Source organism: Chiloscyllium plagiosum, chromosome 2 (genome assembly GCF_004010195.1).
Source record: "Chiloscyllium plagiosum isolate BGI_BamShark_2017 chromosome 2, ASM401019v2, whole genome shotgun sequence".
NCBI classification, from domain to species: Eukaryota; Metazoa; Chordata; class Chondrichthyes; order Orectolobiformes; family Hemiscylliidae; genus Chiloscyllium; species Chiloscyllium plagiosum.
The window spans coordinates 86,177,545-86,196,191 of NC_057711.1; the positions used below are offsets into that span (position 1 = coordinate 86,177,545).

Sequence of the window (18,647 nt, forward strand, 5' to 3'; positions counted from 1 at the left end):
TAGATAGGATAGTGAAGAAAGCATTTGGTATGCTTTCCTTTATTGGTCAGAGTATTGAGTACAGGAGTTGGGAGATCATGTTGCAGCTGTACAGGACATTGGTTAGGCCACTGTTAGAATATTGCATACAATTCTGGTCTCCTTCCTATTGGAAAGATGTTGTGAAATTTGAAAGGGTTCAGAAAAGATTTACAAGGATGTTGCCAGGGCTGGAGGATTTGAGCTATAGGGAGAGGCTGAATAGGCTGGGGCTGATTTCCCTGGAGCGTTAGAGGCTGAGGGGTGACCTTATAGAAGTTTACAAAATTATAAGGGGCATAGATCGGGTAAATAGGCGAAGTCTTTTCCCAGGTGTCGGGGAGTCCAGAACTAGAGGGCATAGGTTTAGGGTGAGAGGGGAAAGATATAAAAGAAGCCTAAGGAGTAACTTTTTCACACAGAGGGTGGTATGGGTATGGAATGAGCTGCCAGAGGAAGTGGTGGAGGCTGGTACAATTGCAACATTTAAGAGGCCGTTGGATGGGTATATGAATAGGAAGGGTTTGGAGGGATATGGGCCGGGTGCTGGCAGGTGGGACTAGATTGGGTTGGGATATCTGGTCGGCATGGATGGGTTGGACCGAGGGGTCTGTTTCCATGCTGTACATCTCTATGACTCTCAGTGGGTAGTACCAAAACAAGACAATTAAGAACATCAGTAGGACTTAAAACAACCTCTTCAGTCTGAAGATAAACAGATGTAATTAAATGGTTTTAACTGAAAGAGAGGGGATTCCAAGGAGTGTATTACTTGAGTAGTACCAATCTAAGCACAGAGACTTTAAATAATGGAGTGATTTCTAGGCATTAAGAACACCATTTCCAATTTTTGACCAAAAAGAATCAAAGTATTCAAAAGAAGGTTTTAGCATAACTTACGTAATTCCACGTTGTTTGTTTGGACTGATTTGTTCACACAATTGCATAACAATAGATTTTGCAGGTTCATATGCAGACACCCCAATTCATCAATTATTTAATAGTATACCCAAACCAAGCAATATAAATTGCATTCTCCACTACAAATCTATCAATGGCAGAATTTGTACCAACATGAAGTAGTTTTAAAAACAGCACCATTAACAAGGTGGAATTAAAAAAATTAATACAGAAAAATATTACAATATAAAGCTACCTTTTTCTTAAAAATACAACTTCAATATTAAATAGAAATAAAGGTTATAATGCACCAAAAAATTTTCTCAGATACTTGAAACTTTATTGTGGAATTAAGAGTTTACAGTGCAGATAGTTTTTCAACCCAATTGGTATATGTCTGTGATATTTTCTTGCAAGCCTCCTCCCACAGCTCTTCAACTAGACCTATCAGCGTATCCTTTTATTCCTTTCTCCACTATATTCTTAACCAACTTACCCTTTAATGCATATAAACATTTTTCTTGAGTGAACCAGTGTAGAATGGTGACAGGATATTGAGCACGAGGAGAGCGCCTGGGCATCTTCTCACCCAAATATTACAGCAGGAAAAACAGTCATACACTAACTATAAATCAGTAATACGACAGTAAGTCCTGAAGAAGGGCTTATGCCCAGAACGTTGCTTCTCCTGCTCCTCGGATGCTGTCTGACCTGCTGTGCTTTTCCAGCACCACACTCTCGACTCTGAACTCCAGCATCTGAAATTCTCACAGTAGGTCCACGTTTGATACATTCATTCTTCGGTCTCATCCTGCCATCTCTCTCTAACTCTGTAACTCACCATTTTTAAGCCTCCTACCCAATAGATCATCCCCTGTCTTTACACATCAGTGGCAGCTATCTTGATCCCACATCCTAAACCACTCTACCCTTTCCTCCTAATGAAGACTCTCTTCAAACCACCAAGATTCAGATTTGTCATCCTGTTCTTTTTCTCCCCTCACATGTAAAAGATGCTTCCTATATATAAACAAGATTTCCTTTTGTCTACAGGTACAGCACAGATATAGAACATGACATTATTTCCACTCACAAGCTCTCTCATCCCACTACCAGTAAAAACATATTTCATTTTATTCTATGCAATTAAGGAAAAGTGTTATTAATGCATCTAGACTATTTGCCTCAACCACCCCATAGCAGCAACTTCTACATTTTAAACCACTATCTAGTTCGGCATCTTTTTCCAAAATCCTTATTTGACATATTAATGAATATCTTCTGTTTATTGATCCCTAGTTTTGGGCTTCCCACAAGTGGAAGCATCTTCTCCATATCTACCTGTCAAACCCTTTAATAATTTTCAAAATGCCAACCAGGTCACTTCCCAACTGTCTCTTTTCTCAGGGAGAAAGATCCAACTTATCTGTTATAGAGTCAGAGTCACAGAGATGTAAAGCACAGAAACAGACCCTTCAGTCCAACTCATCCATGTCAACCAGACATTCTAATCTAATCTCGTTTGCCAGCATTTCACTCATGTCCCTCCAAACCCTTCCTAATCATATACCCATCCAGATGCCTTTTAAATGTTGTAATGTACGAACCTCCACCACTTCCTCTGGCAGCTCATGCCATACACACATCTCCTACTGTGTGAAAACGTTGCTCTTTAGATCCCTTTTAAATCTTTCTCTCTCACCCTAAATCTATGCCCTCTAGTTCTGGACTCCCCCATCCCAGGTGAAAAAACCTTGTCTATTTATCCTATCCATGCCCTTCATGATTTTATAAACCTCTAGAAGGCCATCCCTCAGCCACCGACGCTCCAGGGAAAACAGTCCAAGCCTATTCAGCCTCTCCCTGTATCTCAAACCCTGTAACCCCGGCAACATCTTTGTAAATCTTTCCAGGTTTCACAACATCCTTCCAATAAGAGGGAGACCAGAATTGCACACAATATCCAAAAGTGGCCTAACCAAAGTCCTATACAGCTGCAACATGACTTCCCAACCCCTATACTCAATGCACTGACCAATAAAGGAAAGCATACTAAACACCCTTCTTCACTATCCTATTGACCTACAACTCTACTTTCAAAGAACTATGAACTTGCACTCCAACATCTTTCTTCAGCAATGCTCCCCAGGACCTTACCATTATGTACATCAGTCCTACAAGTCCTACTCTGATTTGCCTTTCCAAAATCCAGTACCTCATATTTATCTAAATTAAACTCCATCTTCCACTCCAGGCCCATTGGCCCATTATGATCACGTTGTATTCTGAGGTAACCTTCTTCACTGTCCACTACACCTCCAATTATTCCTGATGAATATATATCCTCTTGCTAATACATCAATATAATTGTAGATTTGACAACATTTAAAAATTATCTGCTGTGATCATTTTATGGTACAATTTCAAAATCTCACATCTACTTACTGCAAAATGCCAGTACTGACAGACTCTAGAAATTCTGTGCAAAGAGTTTCATCCAAATCATCTTCACGACAAGTCAGAAGAGCTTCCACCAAGGGAAAAACCTCAACTAAAGTAACAATCGGTGAGCAGAGGACAGAAAAACTCCTCAGTTGTTCCGGTGGGAGTCTATTGGAAAAAAAACTTGTCAATTTTTTTCTATTACTAACAAATATAAAACTCTATTAAAGAAGCTCACTTTCTTCAGTAGAATGTTAATTAGAATACAGACGTATTTGCTCTATTCTTCTCAGTTGCTGATGGACCTGTGACTTTGCATCATAATTGTTCTTCAGATTTTCAACATTTCATCACCATCTAACAAGAATTCATCTAACTTTAAATTTCACTCAATCCTCCTCACAAGCAGAAATTGTAAGATACAATCAATGTTAGAGAGGCTCATAAGGTCTGGCAGCTGTTTTCTTTTCCAGGATGGACATTGCCCAGAAAATAGCACAGGATTGTAGAGGTAATGTCAAGAGAATAGGTATGAGGGGACTCAGGCTGTGTTTGTCACCAGGGAGCAGGCTGAGAGCACAGGTCGCGAACAGACTTGGACCACAGTTGATGGCTGAAGAGGGGATTACTCATCCGGTAGCTCAGCAAAGTCATTGTGGAGAGTGATGGTGAGGGGACTCAGGCTGTGGGTGATGCCAGGGGAGAAGGGTACGCAAACACAGCAAGGGAGCGGCTGGCACAGAGAACGTTCATCAAGGGGACACAGGTTGCGAGCGACTACTAGATTCAAGTAGTGGGAAAATAAAATAGCAGGTCAATCTGGAGTGATGGGAACAATTATATAAGAGACAGAATGTTGGATGCTGTACACCAAACATTTTGATGTGTATCTAAAGACAAATAAAAGGTAGCTGAAGATGTAATGGTACCAGCTTTCTTGAGCAAGATCTTCACTATTCTAAGGGGTCTGCTGCAACCACAGAAACACGTGGGAAAGACATATCAAGAACAATGCATTGTGTTGGGGAGTTATTTTGAATATTTAAATGCAAATACCCCACCCTTTAAAATAAAAAGAAGGTCATGCCCTGAGTTTTATGTCTCAAATTATATTATTATACAAAATGATTAAATAAAAATCTTTTAGAACAATTTTCTTTGGGTCATGCTGAAGGGAGAACAAAATACTTTATAAATGCAAGCTTTGTCCTTAAATTATTTAGTGTTATTAATACAAAGAATACAGGTATACAGAGGAACCTCGATCATCCAGCATTCGATTAGCCGAACACAATACTCCCCGCCCATGTCCTTCAGATAATCAAGGTTCCTCAGTATTAAAAAGTCAATAGCAAGCACATTGATTAATAAACAACTTGAATATCAGAATAATTTTTATGGAGTCTTTTGAAACAAATCTTTAGTATTAACAAAGTACAAATCAGAAGTGTGATGAAATACTCCCCTCTTCCCTAGATAGCACATTTCCAACAATTGTGGTGCATTAGTAAATTAATTCCTTCTACTATTAGGAGAAGAATTGAGCAGAAATTTGGCCTAAGTTTTACATGTTCCTTTTTAATTAATGTAAAGTGGTCACTGTTTATTGAGATATGCCTTTAAATACTTTCACAATGTCTCAAACCAAGCACCTACCTTATAAACAAGGAATTTCTGTCACATTGATTGCCTTGAAGTTCCTTAACTAAAGTGGAGACCATCTGAAATAAAGAAGGAAGTAGTCATAAACTATAAAAAAAAGACAGGTATCAAATTTCCTTGCACACAGTGGTGGAGTAATATCGCACTCAGACTTTCAGTGTTCCAGCATTTTTTTTTTAATGGACATTGTAGTTACTGCAAGTTATATATGAACAAAAAAGGTCAAAAACAGTAGCCACTTAGTAACACACCAGTGGTTGAAACAACCACTTCATAGTTTAACTGTAACTAGAAGATTAATATTAGAATTATTCCAATTTCCACCCCAAAAGGAAGTGATTCTACACATGATATTAAGCAGAGAATCACAGAATAGCTATGAGAATCACAAAAGAAGGCTATTTGCCAGTTACATCCATGCCAAGAATCCCACTCCCCTGCCTTTTCCCCATAGCTTGCAAATCTTTTTGTAATCCAATTCCCACTTGAAAGTCATGACTCAACCTGCCTGCACCATATTTTTAAATTGTACATTCTAGATAATGCTTTGCGAAGAAGTGATTCCTGCTGTTGCCTTTAGTTCATTTACCAATCAATTCACTGCTGACCGTTCATATTCTCTACGATCCTGCTAATTCGAACATTTCCTTTGATCTACTATGACTAGACCCATCGCTGTTTTCAGCAATTGCATCAAACCTCTTCTCAAACTTCTCTTAGTAAAAGAGAAAGTTCTAGCTTCTCCAAGCAATTCACACAACTGAAGAGCTTCATTCTGGGAATTATTCTCATCAATCTTCTTTGCAGCCTCTCAATTACCTTCATATCCTTCCTAAATAACTGGACCCTGATTAAGAGAAAATACTCCACTTCAGACCAATCCAGTATTTTCATACAGGTGAATCATGATTTTCCTTCATGCTGTCTCTCCAGGATCCCATTGCCTCTCTCATTCTCAACCTGCTCTGCCACCTAGTTATCAGTGCATATATAACCCCAGTACCCTGTACCCCATTAAAAAGGTAGTTCTGTTTAGTTTATATTACCTCTCCTTGTTCTTCCAATTAAAATGTATCAGTTCACACTTTGCCACATTAAATTCATAGAACATAGAACAGTACACCACAGACCCTTCAGCCCTCAATGTTGTGCTGACCCTTTATCCTACTCTAGATCAATCTAACCTATATACTTTTCATTTTACTATCATCCATGTGCCTATCCAAGAGTTGCTTAAATGTCCCTAATGTATCTGACTCAATTATCACTGCTGGCAGTGCATTCCACGCACCCACCACGCTCTGTGTAAACAACCAACCTCAGACAGCTCCCCTAAACCATCCTCCCATCACCTTACAATTATGGCCCCACGTGATAGGCATTTCCACCCTGGAAAAAAGTCTCTGGCTATCCACTTTATCATGACCATGCTGACTATTTCTAATCAAGCTGTGCTTTTCCAAATAATCATAAATCCTGTCTCTCAGAATCCTAAGACTGACTGATCTATAATTTCCAGGGCTATCCCTATTGTTTTTCTTGAAGAAGGGAATAACATTTGCCATCCTCCAATCACCTAGTACTACTCCAGTGGACAGCGAGGATGCAAAGACCATCGGCAGAGGTTCAGCAATGTCTTCCCTGCATCCCGTAGTAACCTTGGGTATATCCCCTTTGATCCAGGGGATTAGCTATCCTCATGATGTTTTTCAAAATTTCCAGCACATCCTCCTTCTTAGTATCAACCTGTTCGAGCACATCAGCCTGTTTAACGTTATCCTCACAAACAACAAGGTCTCTCTCATTGGCGAATATTGAAGCAAAGTATTCAATAAGGACCTCCCCTGTCTCCTCCAACTCCAGGCACAAGTTCCCTCCACTATCCCTGATTGGCCCTATCCTCACTCTGGCCATCCTCTTGTTCCTCACATAAGTGTAGGATATCTTGGGGTTTTCCTTAATCCTACCCACCTCGGCTTTTTCATCTCCCCCTTCTATCCCCAGCCTATTCATCTGCTATTCGTTTGCCTTGGACCAATCTATATCTTCTTCAGTCTATGACTATCTGTTTCACATTTTCACAATATTTCCAAGTTTGTTAATCACTTGCAAATTTTGCAATTGCATGCTAAGTCATAGAGCTGAACAGCATGGAAACAGACCCTTTGGTTCAACTTGCCCATGCCAACAAGATATGCTAAATAAATCCAATCACACTTGTCAGCATTTGGCCTATATCGTTCTAAGCCCTTCCTATTGATATACCTGCGCAGATGCCTTTAACTGTTATAATTGTACCAAACTCCAACACTTCCTCTGGCAGCTCATTCCATACTCGCGCCATCCTCTGTATGAAAGTTGCCCCGTAGGTCCCTTTTAAGTCCTTCCCGTCTCAGCTTAAACCTATGCTATCCAGTTTCGGACTCCCCTACCCCAAAGAAAAGATCCCTTATTTAGTCACCCTGCCCGTGTCCCTCATGTTTTTATAAACCTCTATAAGGTCACTCCTCAGCCTCTAACACTCCAGGGAAAATAGCCCCAGCCTATTCAGCCTCTCCCTACAGCTCAAACCCTCAGGGTCATACAGCGTGGAAACAGACCTTTCGGTCTAACCACTACACACCAACCGTGATCCCAAATTAAACTTGCGCTTGCGCTTCGTTTCCATATCCGTCCAAATCTTTCATTTCATGCATTTATCCAAATGTTGTAACCCTAACCTGTGTCCACCACTTCAAAGAAAAGCAGTTCTCCCATAATAGAATCCTGGGAAACACAATGGTATACTGTCTCCAGTCCAAAATAAACACATTAATTTTTCCATTGTCTGATTTCTAAATCATCAGAACCATGGGGACAATTTACATTTATAATGACATAATTAAAGAATTTCACAATAAGTGGGTCCTTTAATGTTCAAGTGAAGTTTTCTGCTGATAGTTCCCCGTCAAAATCATATGTTCATCAGATTAGGGCGGGGGAGGGTTTGGAGATGAAGAGAAAAGATGTTGATAGTCCAGATTAAGTGATCAGAATGTGAAACGGCAGAACAATAGTGTGTCTAACTACCAGACTGGGAAGAACAGACAGTCCCACTGGAGTGGGGGAGGGGGAACAGAGGACATGGTGACAGAGAATGGAACTAGCAAAGCTAAACGAAAGAGAAGGAATTGGTTCACAATCTGAAGTTATTGAACTCAATGTTGAGCCAGAAGGTTTGTAAAGTGCCTAGTCTGAAGATGAGACATTTTCCTCCAATTTTCGTTGTGATTCGCTGGAGGACAGTAGCAAGCTGGAGGACAGACAAATGAGCATGTGAGCAGGATGCTGTGTTAAAATGACCGGTTACTGGAAGTCAGGGGTCATGCTTGCAGACAGACCGGAGATATTCTGCAAAGTGGCCACCCAGTCTGTGTTTGGATTTTCCAATGTAGAGTATGCCACATTGGGTGCAGCAAATATAATACACAAGATTAGAGGAGGTAAAGGTGAAAGGTTGCTTCACCTGGAAAGACTGTTTAGGCACATGGCTGGTGCGCGCGGAGGTGGTGAAGGAGCAGGTGTTGCACTTTCTGCGGTTACATGGGAAGGTGCAGTGGGAAGAGGGTGTGCTGTTGGTGTCGAGTGTGTGGTGCTGGAAAAGCACAGCAGGTCAGGCAGCATCAGAGGAGCAGGAGAGTCGAAGTTTCAGGCAAAAGCCCTTCATCAAGAAATGTGCTGTTAGTGGTCAAGGAATGGACGAGCGTGCCCCGGAGGGAACGATCGCTGCAAAATGCAGAAGTAGGAGTGAGGGGAAGATGTGAATGGTGATGGCATTCTGCTGGGATTTGTCTGAAATGGTGGAGAATGATCCTTTGAATGCTGAGGCTGGTGGGATGAAAAGTGAGGGCAAGGGAGACTTGATCATGCTGCTGTGAGTGATGGGGAGGGGCAAGGACAGAAGCATGGGTGATGGTCAGATGTTATTGAAGATCCAATCAACCACAGCGAGTAGATACCACAGTTATGGAAAAAGGAAGCCATGTCAGCAGCACTGTTTTGGCAGGTGGCATCAGCCGAACAGATACAACATAGGTGAAAGAACTGGGAGAATGGGATAGAATCCTTGCAGCAAGTGCGGTAGGAAGAGCTGAAGTGAAAGTAGCTATGGGAGTCAGTAGCTTTGTAGTGGATGGCAGTGGACAGTTTATTCCCTTAGGTGGAGAGGAAGTAGTCAAGGAAAGGAAGAGAAGTGTCAGAAATGGATGATGTGAAAGTTATAGAGAGATGAAAATTGGAGGCAAAATGAACAAATTTTTCAAGGTCCAGGAAGGAGCATGAAGCAGCACCAAATCAGCTGTCAACGTACCGAAAAAAAAAAGTTCTGGAGGGGGCCAATGCAGGACTAGAACAAGAATTGTTCCTCATACCCCATAAAGAGGCAGGTTGCTGCCTAACGTTTCTAGGAAGTCATGTGGACAATCCAGTTTAACATTTAACACCAAAATTGGAAGTATAGTGGATAGCGAGAAGGGTTACCTCAGATTATAACAGGATCTGGACCAGATGGGCCAATGGGCTGAAAAGTGGCAGATGGAGCTTAATTCAGATAAATGCGAGATGCTGCATTTTGGGAAAGCAAATTTGGCAGGACTTATACACTTAATGGTAAGGTCCTATGGAGTGTTGCTGAACAAAGAGACCTTGGAGTGCAGGTTCATAGCTCCTTGAAAGTGGAGTCACGGGTAGATAGGATAGTGAAGGTGGTGTTTGGTATGCTTTCCTTTATTGGTCAGAGTATGGAGTACAGGAGTTGGGAGATCATGTTGCGGATGTACAGGACATTGATTAGGCCACTGTTGGAATATTACGTGCAATTCTGGTCTCCTTCCTATCGGAAAGATGTTGTGAAACTTGAAAGGGTTCAGAAAAGATTTACAAGGATGTTGTCAGGGTTGGAGGATTTGAGCTAAAGGGAGAGAAAAATAATGAGGGGCATGGATAGGATAAATAGGCAAAGTCTTTTCCCTGGGGTCGGGGAGTCCAGAACTAGAGGGCATAGGTTTAGGGTGAGACGGGAGAGATATAAAAGAGACCTAAGAGGCAACCTTTTCACATAGAGGGTGGTACGGGTATGGAATGAGCTGCCAAAGGATGTGGTGGAGGCTGGTACTATTGCAACATTTAAGAGGCATTTGGATGGGTATATGAATAGGAAGGGTTTGGAGGGATATGGGCTGGGTGCTGGCAGGTGGGACTAGGTTGGGTTGGGATATCTGGTAGGCATGGATGGGTTGGACCGAAAGGTCTGTTTCCATGCTGTACATCTCTATGACTCTATTCCTGCTCCATCTGCACATACAAGGCCCAGAAGGAAAAAAGAGGCATATACCAATATCACACATATTTGTTACGACAGGATTTTCCTTTTTCGCATGACTGTGGGGCTAGGCATCTTTAAGATTGAGAGATATTTGCCCTCACCAGTGACCAAGCCACTAGATGAAATGCCAATCAAGCACTCTTAGTGCAGACTGGTGGGCTTCCTGACCTAAAACATCCCGAAGTTAAGTTGTTCTATCCTGCACCCTATAATGTGGATGTGCTGGTGTTGGACTGGGATGGACAAGGTCAGAAGTCACATCAGGTTATAGTCCAACAGGTTTATTTAAGTCACAAGCTTTTGGAGCATTTTTGGCATTATACGTAGCGCAACATGAACCTAAGATTATGGTTGACGCCGTCTTCATGGGTACAGAACTTGGCTATCAGTTTCTGCTCGGTGATTCTGTGTTGCTGTGTATCTTGAAGGCCGCCTTGGAGATGCTTGCCGAAGATCAGAGGCTGAATGTTTTTGACCCCTGAAGTGTTCCCTAACTGGGAGGGAAAATTCCTTTCTGGCAATTGTTGTGTGATGTCCATTCATCCATTGCCATAACATCTGCATGGTCTCGCCTCAGGACATGGAACATAGAACAATACCGCACAGTACAGGCCCTTTGACCCTCAATGTCGGGCTGACCTTATATCCTACTCTAAGATCAAACTAATCTACATATGCTTCATTGTACTATCTTCCACGTGCATATCCAAGAGTTGCTTAAATGTCCCCAACGTATCTGACTCTACTGGTGGTACATTTCACGCACCACCCACTCTCTGTAAAGAACCTATCTCTGACAACTCCCCTAAATCAATCACGTTCAAATAAGGCCCCCTCGTGACAGCCATTTCTGTCCTGGGAAAAAGTCTCTGGCTATTCACTCCATGTGTCTCATCCTCTCACACCCACTTCTATTAAGTCACCTTTCATCCTTCTTCGCTCCAAAGTGAAAAGCCCTAGCTCCCTCAACTTTATTTCATAAGGCATGCCCTCCAATCTAGGCAGCATCCTGGTAAATCTCCTCTGCATCCTCTCTAAAGCTTCCACATCCTTCCTATAAAGAAGCAACCAAAACTGAACACAACATTCCAAGTGTGGTCTAACCAGGAGTCTGTAGAGTTGCAGCATAATCTTATGGCTCTTAAATTCAATTCCCCCCCCCACCCCGGACATCCTTGCCTGCAGTGTATGAGGTAGACAACAATGGCCAAATACATCTGCTATGTATTTGGTGGGTGGTGTTCCCACGTGTGATGGCAGCATCCACGTCAATGATCTGAGATGTCTTGCAGATCTTGCCATGGGAGGAGTGTGTGGTGTTGTGGTTGATATTGTCCTTAACTTAAAAATGTGTTGCTGGAAAAGCCCAGCAGGTCAGGCAGCAGCAAAGGAGCAAGAGAATCGACGTTTCGGGCATAAGCCTGAAGAAGGGCTTATGCCCGAAACGTCGATTCTCCTGCTCCTTTGATGCTGCCTGCCCTACTGCGCTTTTCCAGCAACACATTTTTAAGCTCTGATCTCCAGCATCTGCAGCCCTCACTTTCTCCTAGTTGATATTGTCCTGCAGGGTGGGTAGTTTGCTGTGAACAATGGTTTATTTAAGGTTTGGCGGTTGTTTGAAGGCAAGAAGTGGGGCTTAGGGACCATCTGGGCGAGATGTTCATTGTCATCAATGACATGTTGAAGGGTACGAAGAACATAGCACAGTTTCTCCACTCTAGGGAAGTACTGGACGAAGAAGAGTACTCTATCAGTCGTATTCTGGGTCTGTCTACCGAGGAGGTTGTTGCATTTTTGCTTGTGACACGTCAGAACTGGTAATCGATGAGTTGAGCATTGTATCCTGTTCTAATGAGGGTGTCTTTCAGCACTTATAGTTGTCTGTCGCATTCCCCTTCGATTAAGCTGATCCTGTTTATACATTGGGCTTGTCCATAGGGTATGGCTTCTTTAGCATGCTTAGGGTGAAAGCTAGAGAAGTGCAGCACCATGAATTTATCTGTGGATCGCCGGATACCTTGATGGAGATGTGTACGTCCAAGATTGAGACTGATTCTGAGAAATAGTCCATGGTAAGTCTGATGATGGGATGAAGCTTGTTAATATCATTGTGTAGCCGTTTCAGTGACTCCTCGCCATAAGTCCAGAGGAAGAAAATGTTGTCAATGTATCTGGTGTATAGCGCTGGTTAGAGGGCCTATGCAGCAAAGAAGTCTTGCTCAAACTTGTGCATAAAAATGTTGGCATACTGGAGTGCAAATCTGGATCTCACCCTCCTATTTATCTCTCAGCCTCCTTCCCCTCTCTCACATGCCCGAAATATCAATTCTCCTCCTCCTCGGATGCTGCCTGACCTGCTGTCTTTTCCAGCGGCACACTTTTGTTCCATGTGTCTGGATGAACAACTGGTTGAAGATGTTGTGGTCGAGGATAAAGTGGATGAGTTGTAGGATGGCGTCTGGAAATTGGCAGTTGATGGTGTAGAGTGCCGAAACATCCATTGTGACGAGGAATGTTCCTAATACAGTTGGTCCATGGGTGCTGAGATTCTGTCAGAAATCTGTAGTGTCAAGCTGTGGGTTCCTTGTGTAATGGGTTTCAAGATGCCCTCAACATAGCCAAAAAGGTTCTCACACAGGGCTCTGTTGCCTGATATGATGGGATGTTCAGATGGGTTAGTTTTGTATATCTTTGGATGGCAGTAGAAGTCTCCTCTGGGAGAAGTACACAGGATGAGAGTACATTGGATACTCTGAGGTCTGGGTCAGTCTGTTCAGTTGAGGGGTGTGTTCTTTGGTCAGATCAGCAGGTAGTTGCCCGTAGTAATTCTGGTTGCTTAGTTGTCAGGATGCTTCTTTGTAGTAGTCCATTCCATTCTGTATGAAAATGGCTTCTCCTTTGTTTGATGACAATGATGCGGTTGGTCTTGAGAGCCTGGATGGCATTGCAATGTGTTTGGGTTATTCCAGCCATTTGGTTTGTCTCCAGCACCACATTATTTTAATTTTTTGTAATCATCTCTCTGCCTCAATTAATTGGATTAAATGTCACCCCCTTCATTTACTATTCAGCTGTTGACACTTTACTCACACCGTTTGATTCTTTTGATCACCTGCAGAGGTTTATTAATCAGCCTGTCAACACTTCACACTCACTCCATGAGTATGATCTTTTGATCTCTCTGCTATAAATTCTGTGCCTGTATGTTTTTCTTCACTTCAACTGACGAAGAGGCAGCTGTGATTTCAAATAAAATTATAGGACTATAATCTGGTGCTGTGTGACTTCTGACCCTGCCTAAATCTGACAGGCATAGGCTGGAAACTACCAGAAGCTGCAGAGAATTGTCAGAGGCCCAGACTGCTGAGTCACGAAGACTAGGACTGGAAAGATGATACTTTTCTATGGGGGTGGTAGTCATGGTTTGAGGGTAATAGGGAGTGAGGGGAGACAGGGCACACGCACAAAGGTAGGGAGAATGGCTATGTGTCCACCCACCTAGCTTTATCTGTTCTCAAAGGCCCTCAGCTTGGGGCAAACAGAACCACTATCCCCCCAAATCTCACAGGCAGCCCACCCTGCTTCCCCTGGCAAGATGGCAGTCAGTCAGTTTTTGGACCTGCTGGGAAGGTAAGTCATCAGGCCACTGATGGACTGAGGCCCTTAAATGGTTGCTAACTGAACCCTTAAGGGCCTTAATTAACGGTGGTTTGGGAAGGTCAATCATGGACTTACCTCGAAGCGAACTGCTGAGGTGACAGAGAGAGGGTGGAAAGTGGCAGGTATCTCTCTAATGTCAACCTAACAGATCATTTGCCATTCTCGCAGATGCACTGTTACTTCTAGGCCAAGCAAGGCCTCAAACTGAGTTTTTTTTAAAAGGCTATGACCACAGAATTTGGATTCACGATGATCGGCACAGGCTTGGAAGGCTGAAGGGCCTGTTCCTATGCTGTACTTCTCTTCGCTCTATAATGTAGCGCTTCTTGAACATGCTTACTGATCTTCCAAAGAGAACTTTATTTGAAAAATATGCTGTCTCAAATGTGAGGTATGTCGAAAAAGAAAAGGGGAAATTTATGCAAACTATTTTCAAAAATCACTTTCCTTGTGAATTTGAACTGAAAAAGGCAACAGTAAGCTACTAACTTTTTTCCAGAGTGAAAAAGATACAATAAAGTAAAAATGAACCAAATTAAAAGGAATTTTAACTACTTTGAACAGAAGTGATGAGTGGGTGCTGTGTGGATGTTTTGTCTCAAAGAGATAGCGAATTTTTGCAAAGGTGGAAGTGCTATGCTCAAACATAATAAATTAGACTATTAAATAAATAAATGGGTCATCTAAAAATAGGTTACTCACACCTAGATTAAATTGTAACCTACAGGTCCCCATTTTCTACATTTCTATAAGACATGGTCTAAAATACGTTCTCAAAAATATTTTTAGCATTTATTTCGCTCCTTTACAGCCTTCAGCAACACATTGATCTGTTAACTGTGCTGATCAAAGACTTTGAAGAATACAACAAGTTCCATAGTTTTGACTTGTGAACAAATTCCCTAATAAATAAGCAATGCTCATTAGGAACTTATTTTGAAATATAACCCCAAACCCAACCCTTGGTTCTTAGCAACTTCAACACCTATGACAAACACACATCAGCACTCTGAAGTACCATATGTGGTGAAGCTTATGATACAACCGTCCTTATTTTGTGTAAAAGTTTAGACATCACTAATGGCCCAAATGCATTATTTTTGCAACAAAAATAGACATGGAATTTAGAACCACACGCACTAAATCAACAGATCAAAGATAAGCTTTGCAGTCTTTTCACAAGCAGCTGTGAATGGTATTGGACAATAAAATAACTAACTGGAGGAGGAGGAGGAGGGTCCTTAAACGTTCCCAGATAGACGGTCTCAGCACATCAATACAAAAGACAAGACTAAAGCATTTGCAAGCACTTTCAGTCAGAAGTGCTGAGAAGATAATCCATCTCCTCCTGAGGAACCCAGTATCAGAGATGCAAATCTTCAGCCAATTCATTCATTTTATGTATTATCAGGAAGCTGCTGAAACTTCTTCATTCTGTAAAGTGCATTTGTCTTAACAATAGCATCTATCTTTAGTACTGAAGACTTGTGCTCCGAAATTAGTCATTCCCTTAGACAAGCTGTTCCAGTATACCGATATAACACGGGTTATATCTAACAATGTGGAAAATTGCCCAGGTATGTTCTGTCCATAAAAAGCAGGATGTTTAACCTGGTCAATACCACTGCAGCAGTCTACCCTTAGTCATCCACAAAGCGATGGCTGTCAACAGTGCTCTTAAATGGCACTTACTTAATAATAAACTACTAACTGATGCTCAGTTTGGGTTCTACCCAGGAGCATGAGTGAAAACCTGGACTCATTACACCCTGGTCCAAACATGTACAAAAGAGCTCAAATCCAGTGGTTACTGCCTTTAATATCAAGGCAAAATACAACAAGTATGGCACAAAGCAGCTGTGGCAAATGAAACTCAATGGGAATCAATGGGAGTACCTTCAACTGGCTGAATCCATACCAAGCCCAAAGGATTGGGGAATTGTTGAAGTCAATTTTCTCAATTTCATCATTGCAGGAATTCCTCAAGGTACTGTCCTAGGCATTATCAACTTCCTTCCATCATACATGGAGATGTCCGCTGAAGATTGCACAATGTTAAGCACTATTCACTACTCCTCAGATACTGAATAAGTCCCTATCCATGTGCAGCAAAACCTGGACAACATCGAAGCTTGGGCTGGTCAGTGGCAAGTAATGTCCATGCCACACATGATCCAAGCAATGACTATCAACAAAAAGAGAATCTTTTCATCTTCGCCTTACATTCAATGCCATTTTCATCAGTGAATCCCCACTAACAATATTTTAGGAGTTACACTGATCAGAAATTGAACTATGCCACCAAATACATATTATGGCACAAAGATCAAGTCAAAGACCAGGCATTTTGTGGTAAATAATTGACCTTCTGACCCTCCAAAGTCTGCTCACTATCTTCAAGGCAGAAGTCAGTAGGGTGATGGAACATTCTGATTGCCTGGATGAGTACAGCTCCAATAACGCTCAAAAAGCTCAACAGTATCCAGGACAATGGAGCCTGCTTGAATGGCACTCCATAAACCATCTCAAACATTCAGTCTCTCCACTACTGATGCTCAGTGAAACCAGTTTGTACCAGCTACAAGATGTACTACAGCAATACATCACAGCTTCTTTAATACCATTGTCCAAACCCATGACCTCTAATGACTAGAAGGAGGGCCACAGATACACGGGAACACTGTCACATACAAGTCCCCTTTATACCACACACTATCCTGACTTTCATCCTTATCACCAGTCCTTCATAGTTGCTGGGTCAAAATTGTGGAATGCCTTTGTAACAGTAATTGAATGTACCACAATGACACCCATATTCCATGAACAAATAAAAAGAAACAAGTGCAATTTGAAGATTTCTATATAGCAAAGTTAATTAAGAATATAACTAAAGTTTAAAAAGGTACCTTCCTTTAATTTACTTACATTTTTCAACAATTGAGAATGGTATTCCTCCTCTGGGTAATGTAAATTCTGAATAAGACTTCTCATTTCTTGATCAACACCAGTCAAATTCTGCAGCAAGCTCTTTTTTTAAAAAAAATGAAGACACACAATTTAATAATGAATAAATATTAATGTATCCATAAAAACATTAAACCAATGTAAATGCATTTAATGTATATAGAATGCAGGTATTCACTCAATAAAGTTTTATTCACTGAAACTGAAAATCAAACCAATTTATCAAATTCTGCTCTGACACCTTTTAAGAAACTGACAGGTGAGAGAACCAAATATTCTACAGGAGAATCAGCTGGAAACAAACATATGAAAATAAAGTTACTCATGACAATCTAAGTCCAGAGACTGAAATACAAAACCAGGGGTCGTATTTTCAATGATAACATTCCAGGTGAGCTGTAACGAACATCTGAAACTATTGAAATCCAAATGATTTTATCGTAAATAAGCAACAAGTTACAATTAAGGCAGAATATACTCCACAAGTGGAATGAGTACATGATATGAAATAAAAATTGCATAGAAATGTCTTAACCCAATCTCTGAGATGTAACAGGACGTATGTATTTTTGGGACTTGCAGTAAGATATTGAAATACAGAAACAAGAACCAACCAGAATATTTTTCTATGTTTGAAGCATTATAGAAACTCCAAATAGAAGTTCCAAATTGGCAAATGAAGTATAAGTGTATATTTGTTTATTAACTTTAAAAATTAAAAGTAACCAATTTCCTAATTAGATCCTTAAAATGTCCGCAAAAGATGGCAAGTATAACTAAAATCGGGTGGGATTCATCTCCATTACTCCATGCCTGCATTTTATTTGACCGAGATGGAATAGTGTACTTAATTATGAATTTACATCTTCTAGCTAAAGTTGTCTTGTTTGTTTTCTTAAACAGACTCTGGTACATTACCACACAGAACAACACGAGGTCCTGAAAAAAGATTACACCCGAAACAGTGATTTCTCCACCTCCCGATGCTGCCTGGCTTGCTGTGTTCTTCTAGCCTCCTGCAGGCTACTTCTGAAACTAAAACAGAAATTGCTAGAGAAACTCAGCAGGTCTGGCAGCATCTGTGGAGAGAAAGCAGAGTTAACGCTTTGGGTCAGGTGACCCTTCTTTAGAGGCTACTTCTGATGCTTACATCAAAATTTTCACATGCACTATGTCTACAGCCAATGAGCTTTACGCATAGTATTCATCAATTCCATACTTAGAAGCAACAATAAAATCTTCAGAGCTAGAACCAGTTGAACAGAAACTTGAGGTCAATTTTACCCCTCAGCTGGATTGGTGAGTCAAGTGGGGTATAGTAGGATGGTGGCCTCAGAAGTGGACAGGAAACATTGAAAGGTCTGAGATGCTTGTTCCTGCTAGCTTTCTAAAAGGATTTCATAATCAGCAGGAAGACATAAGGAGTAGATGAGATTTAACTCATGGGTCTTAACTGCACCACCAGCATCAGTCTTCAGTACCAAATTGGTGACAACAATCTGACAGGCAGGCAGGAGTAAGATTCAAGCAAAAGTATGCAACTCCTGAAGAGATGATGCAACAAGTCATAGCACAAAATGAAGGTGTGAAGAGGGGAATTTGAGGAAGGGAATCCAGAGAATCTGAGACCCAAGCTTGT

At 41.4% G+C, this 18,647-nt stretch overlaps 1 protein-coding gene across 1 annotated transcript in view; it reads right to left on the minus strand.

Moving 5' to 3' along the window:
- fancc (FA complementation group C) overlaps positions 1-18,647 on the minus strand; it is a 119,495-nt gene that overhangs the window by 9,584 nt on the left and 91,264 nt on the right. The window contains exons 5-7 of the mRNA XM_043705344.1: positions 16,970-17,071; positions 5,017-5,081; positions 3,364-3,528 (exon numbers count right to left, since the gene is read on the minus strand). Of these exons, the coding sequence (XP_043561279.1) occupies positions 3,364-3,528; positions 5,017-5,081; positions 16,970-17,071 (332 nt within the window). The remainder of the gene's footprint in view (positions 1-3,363; positions 3,529-5,016; positions 5,082-16,969; positions 17,072-18,647) is intronic.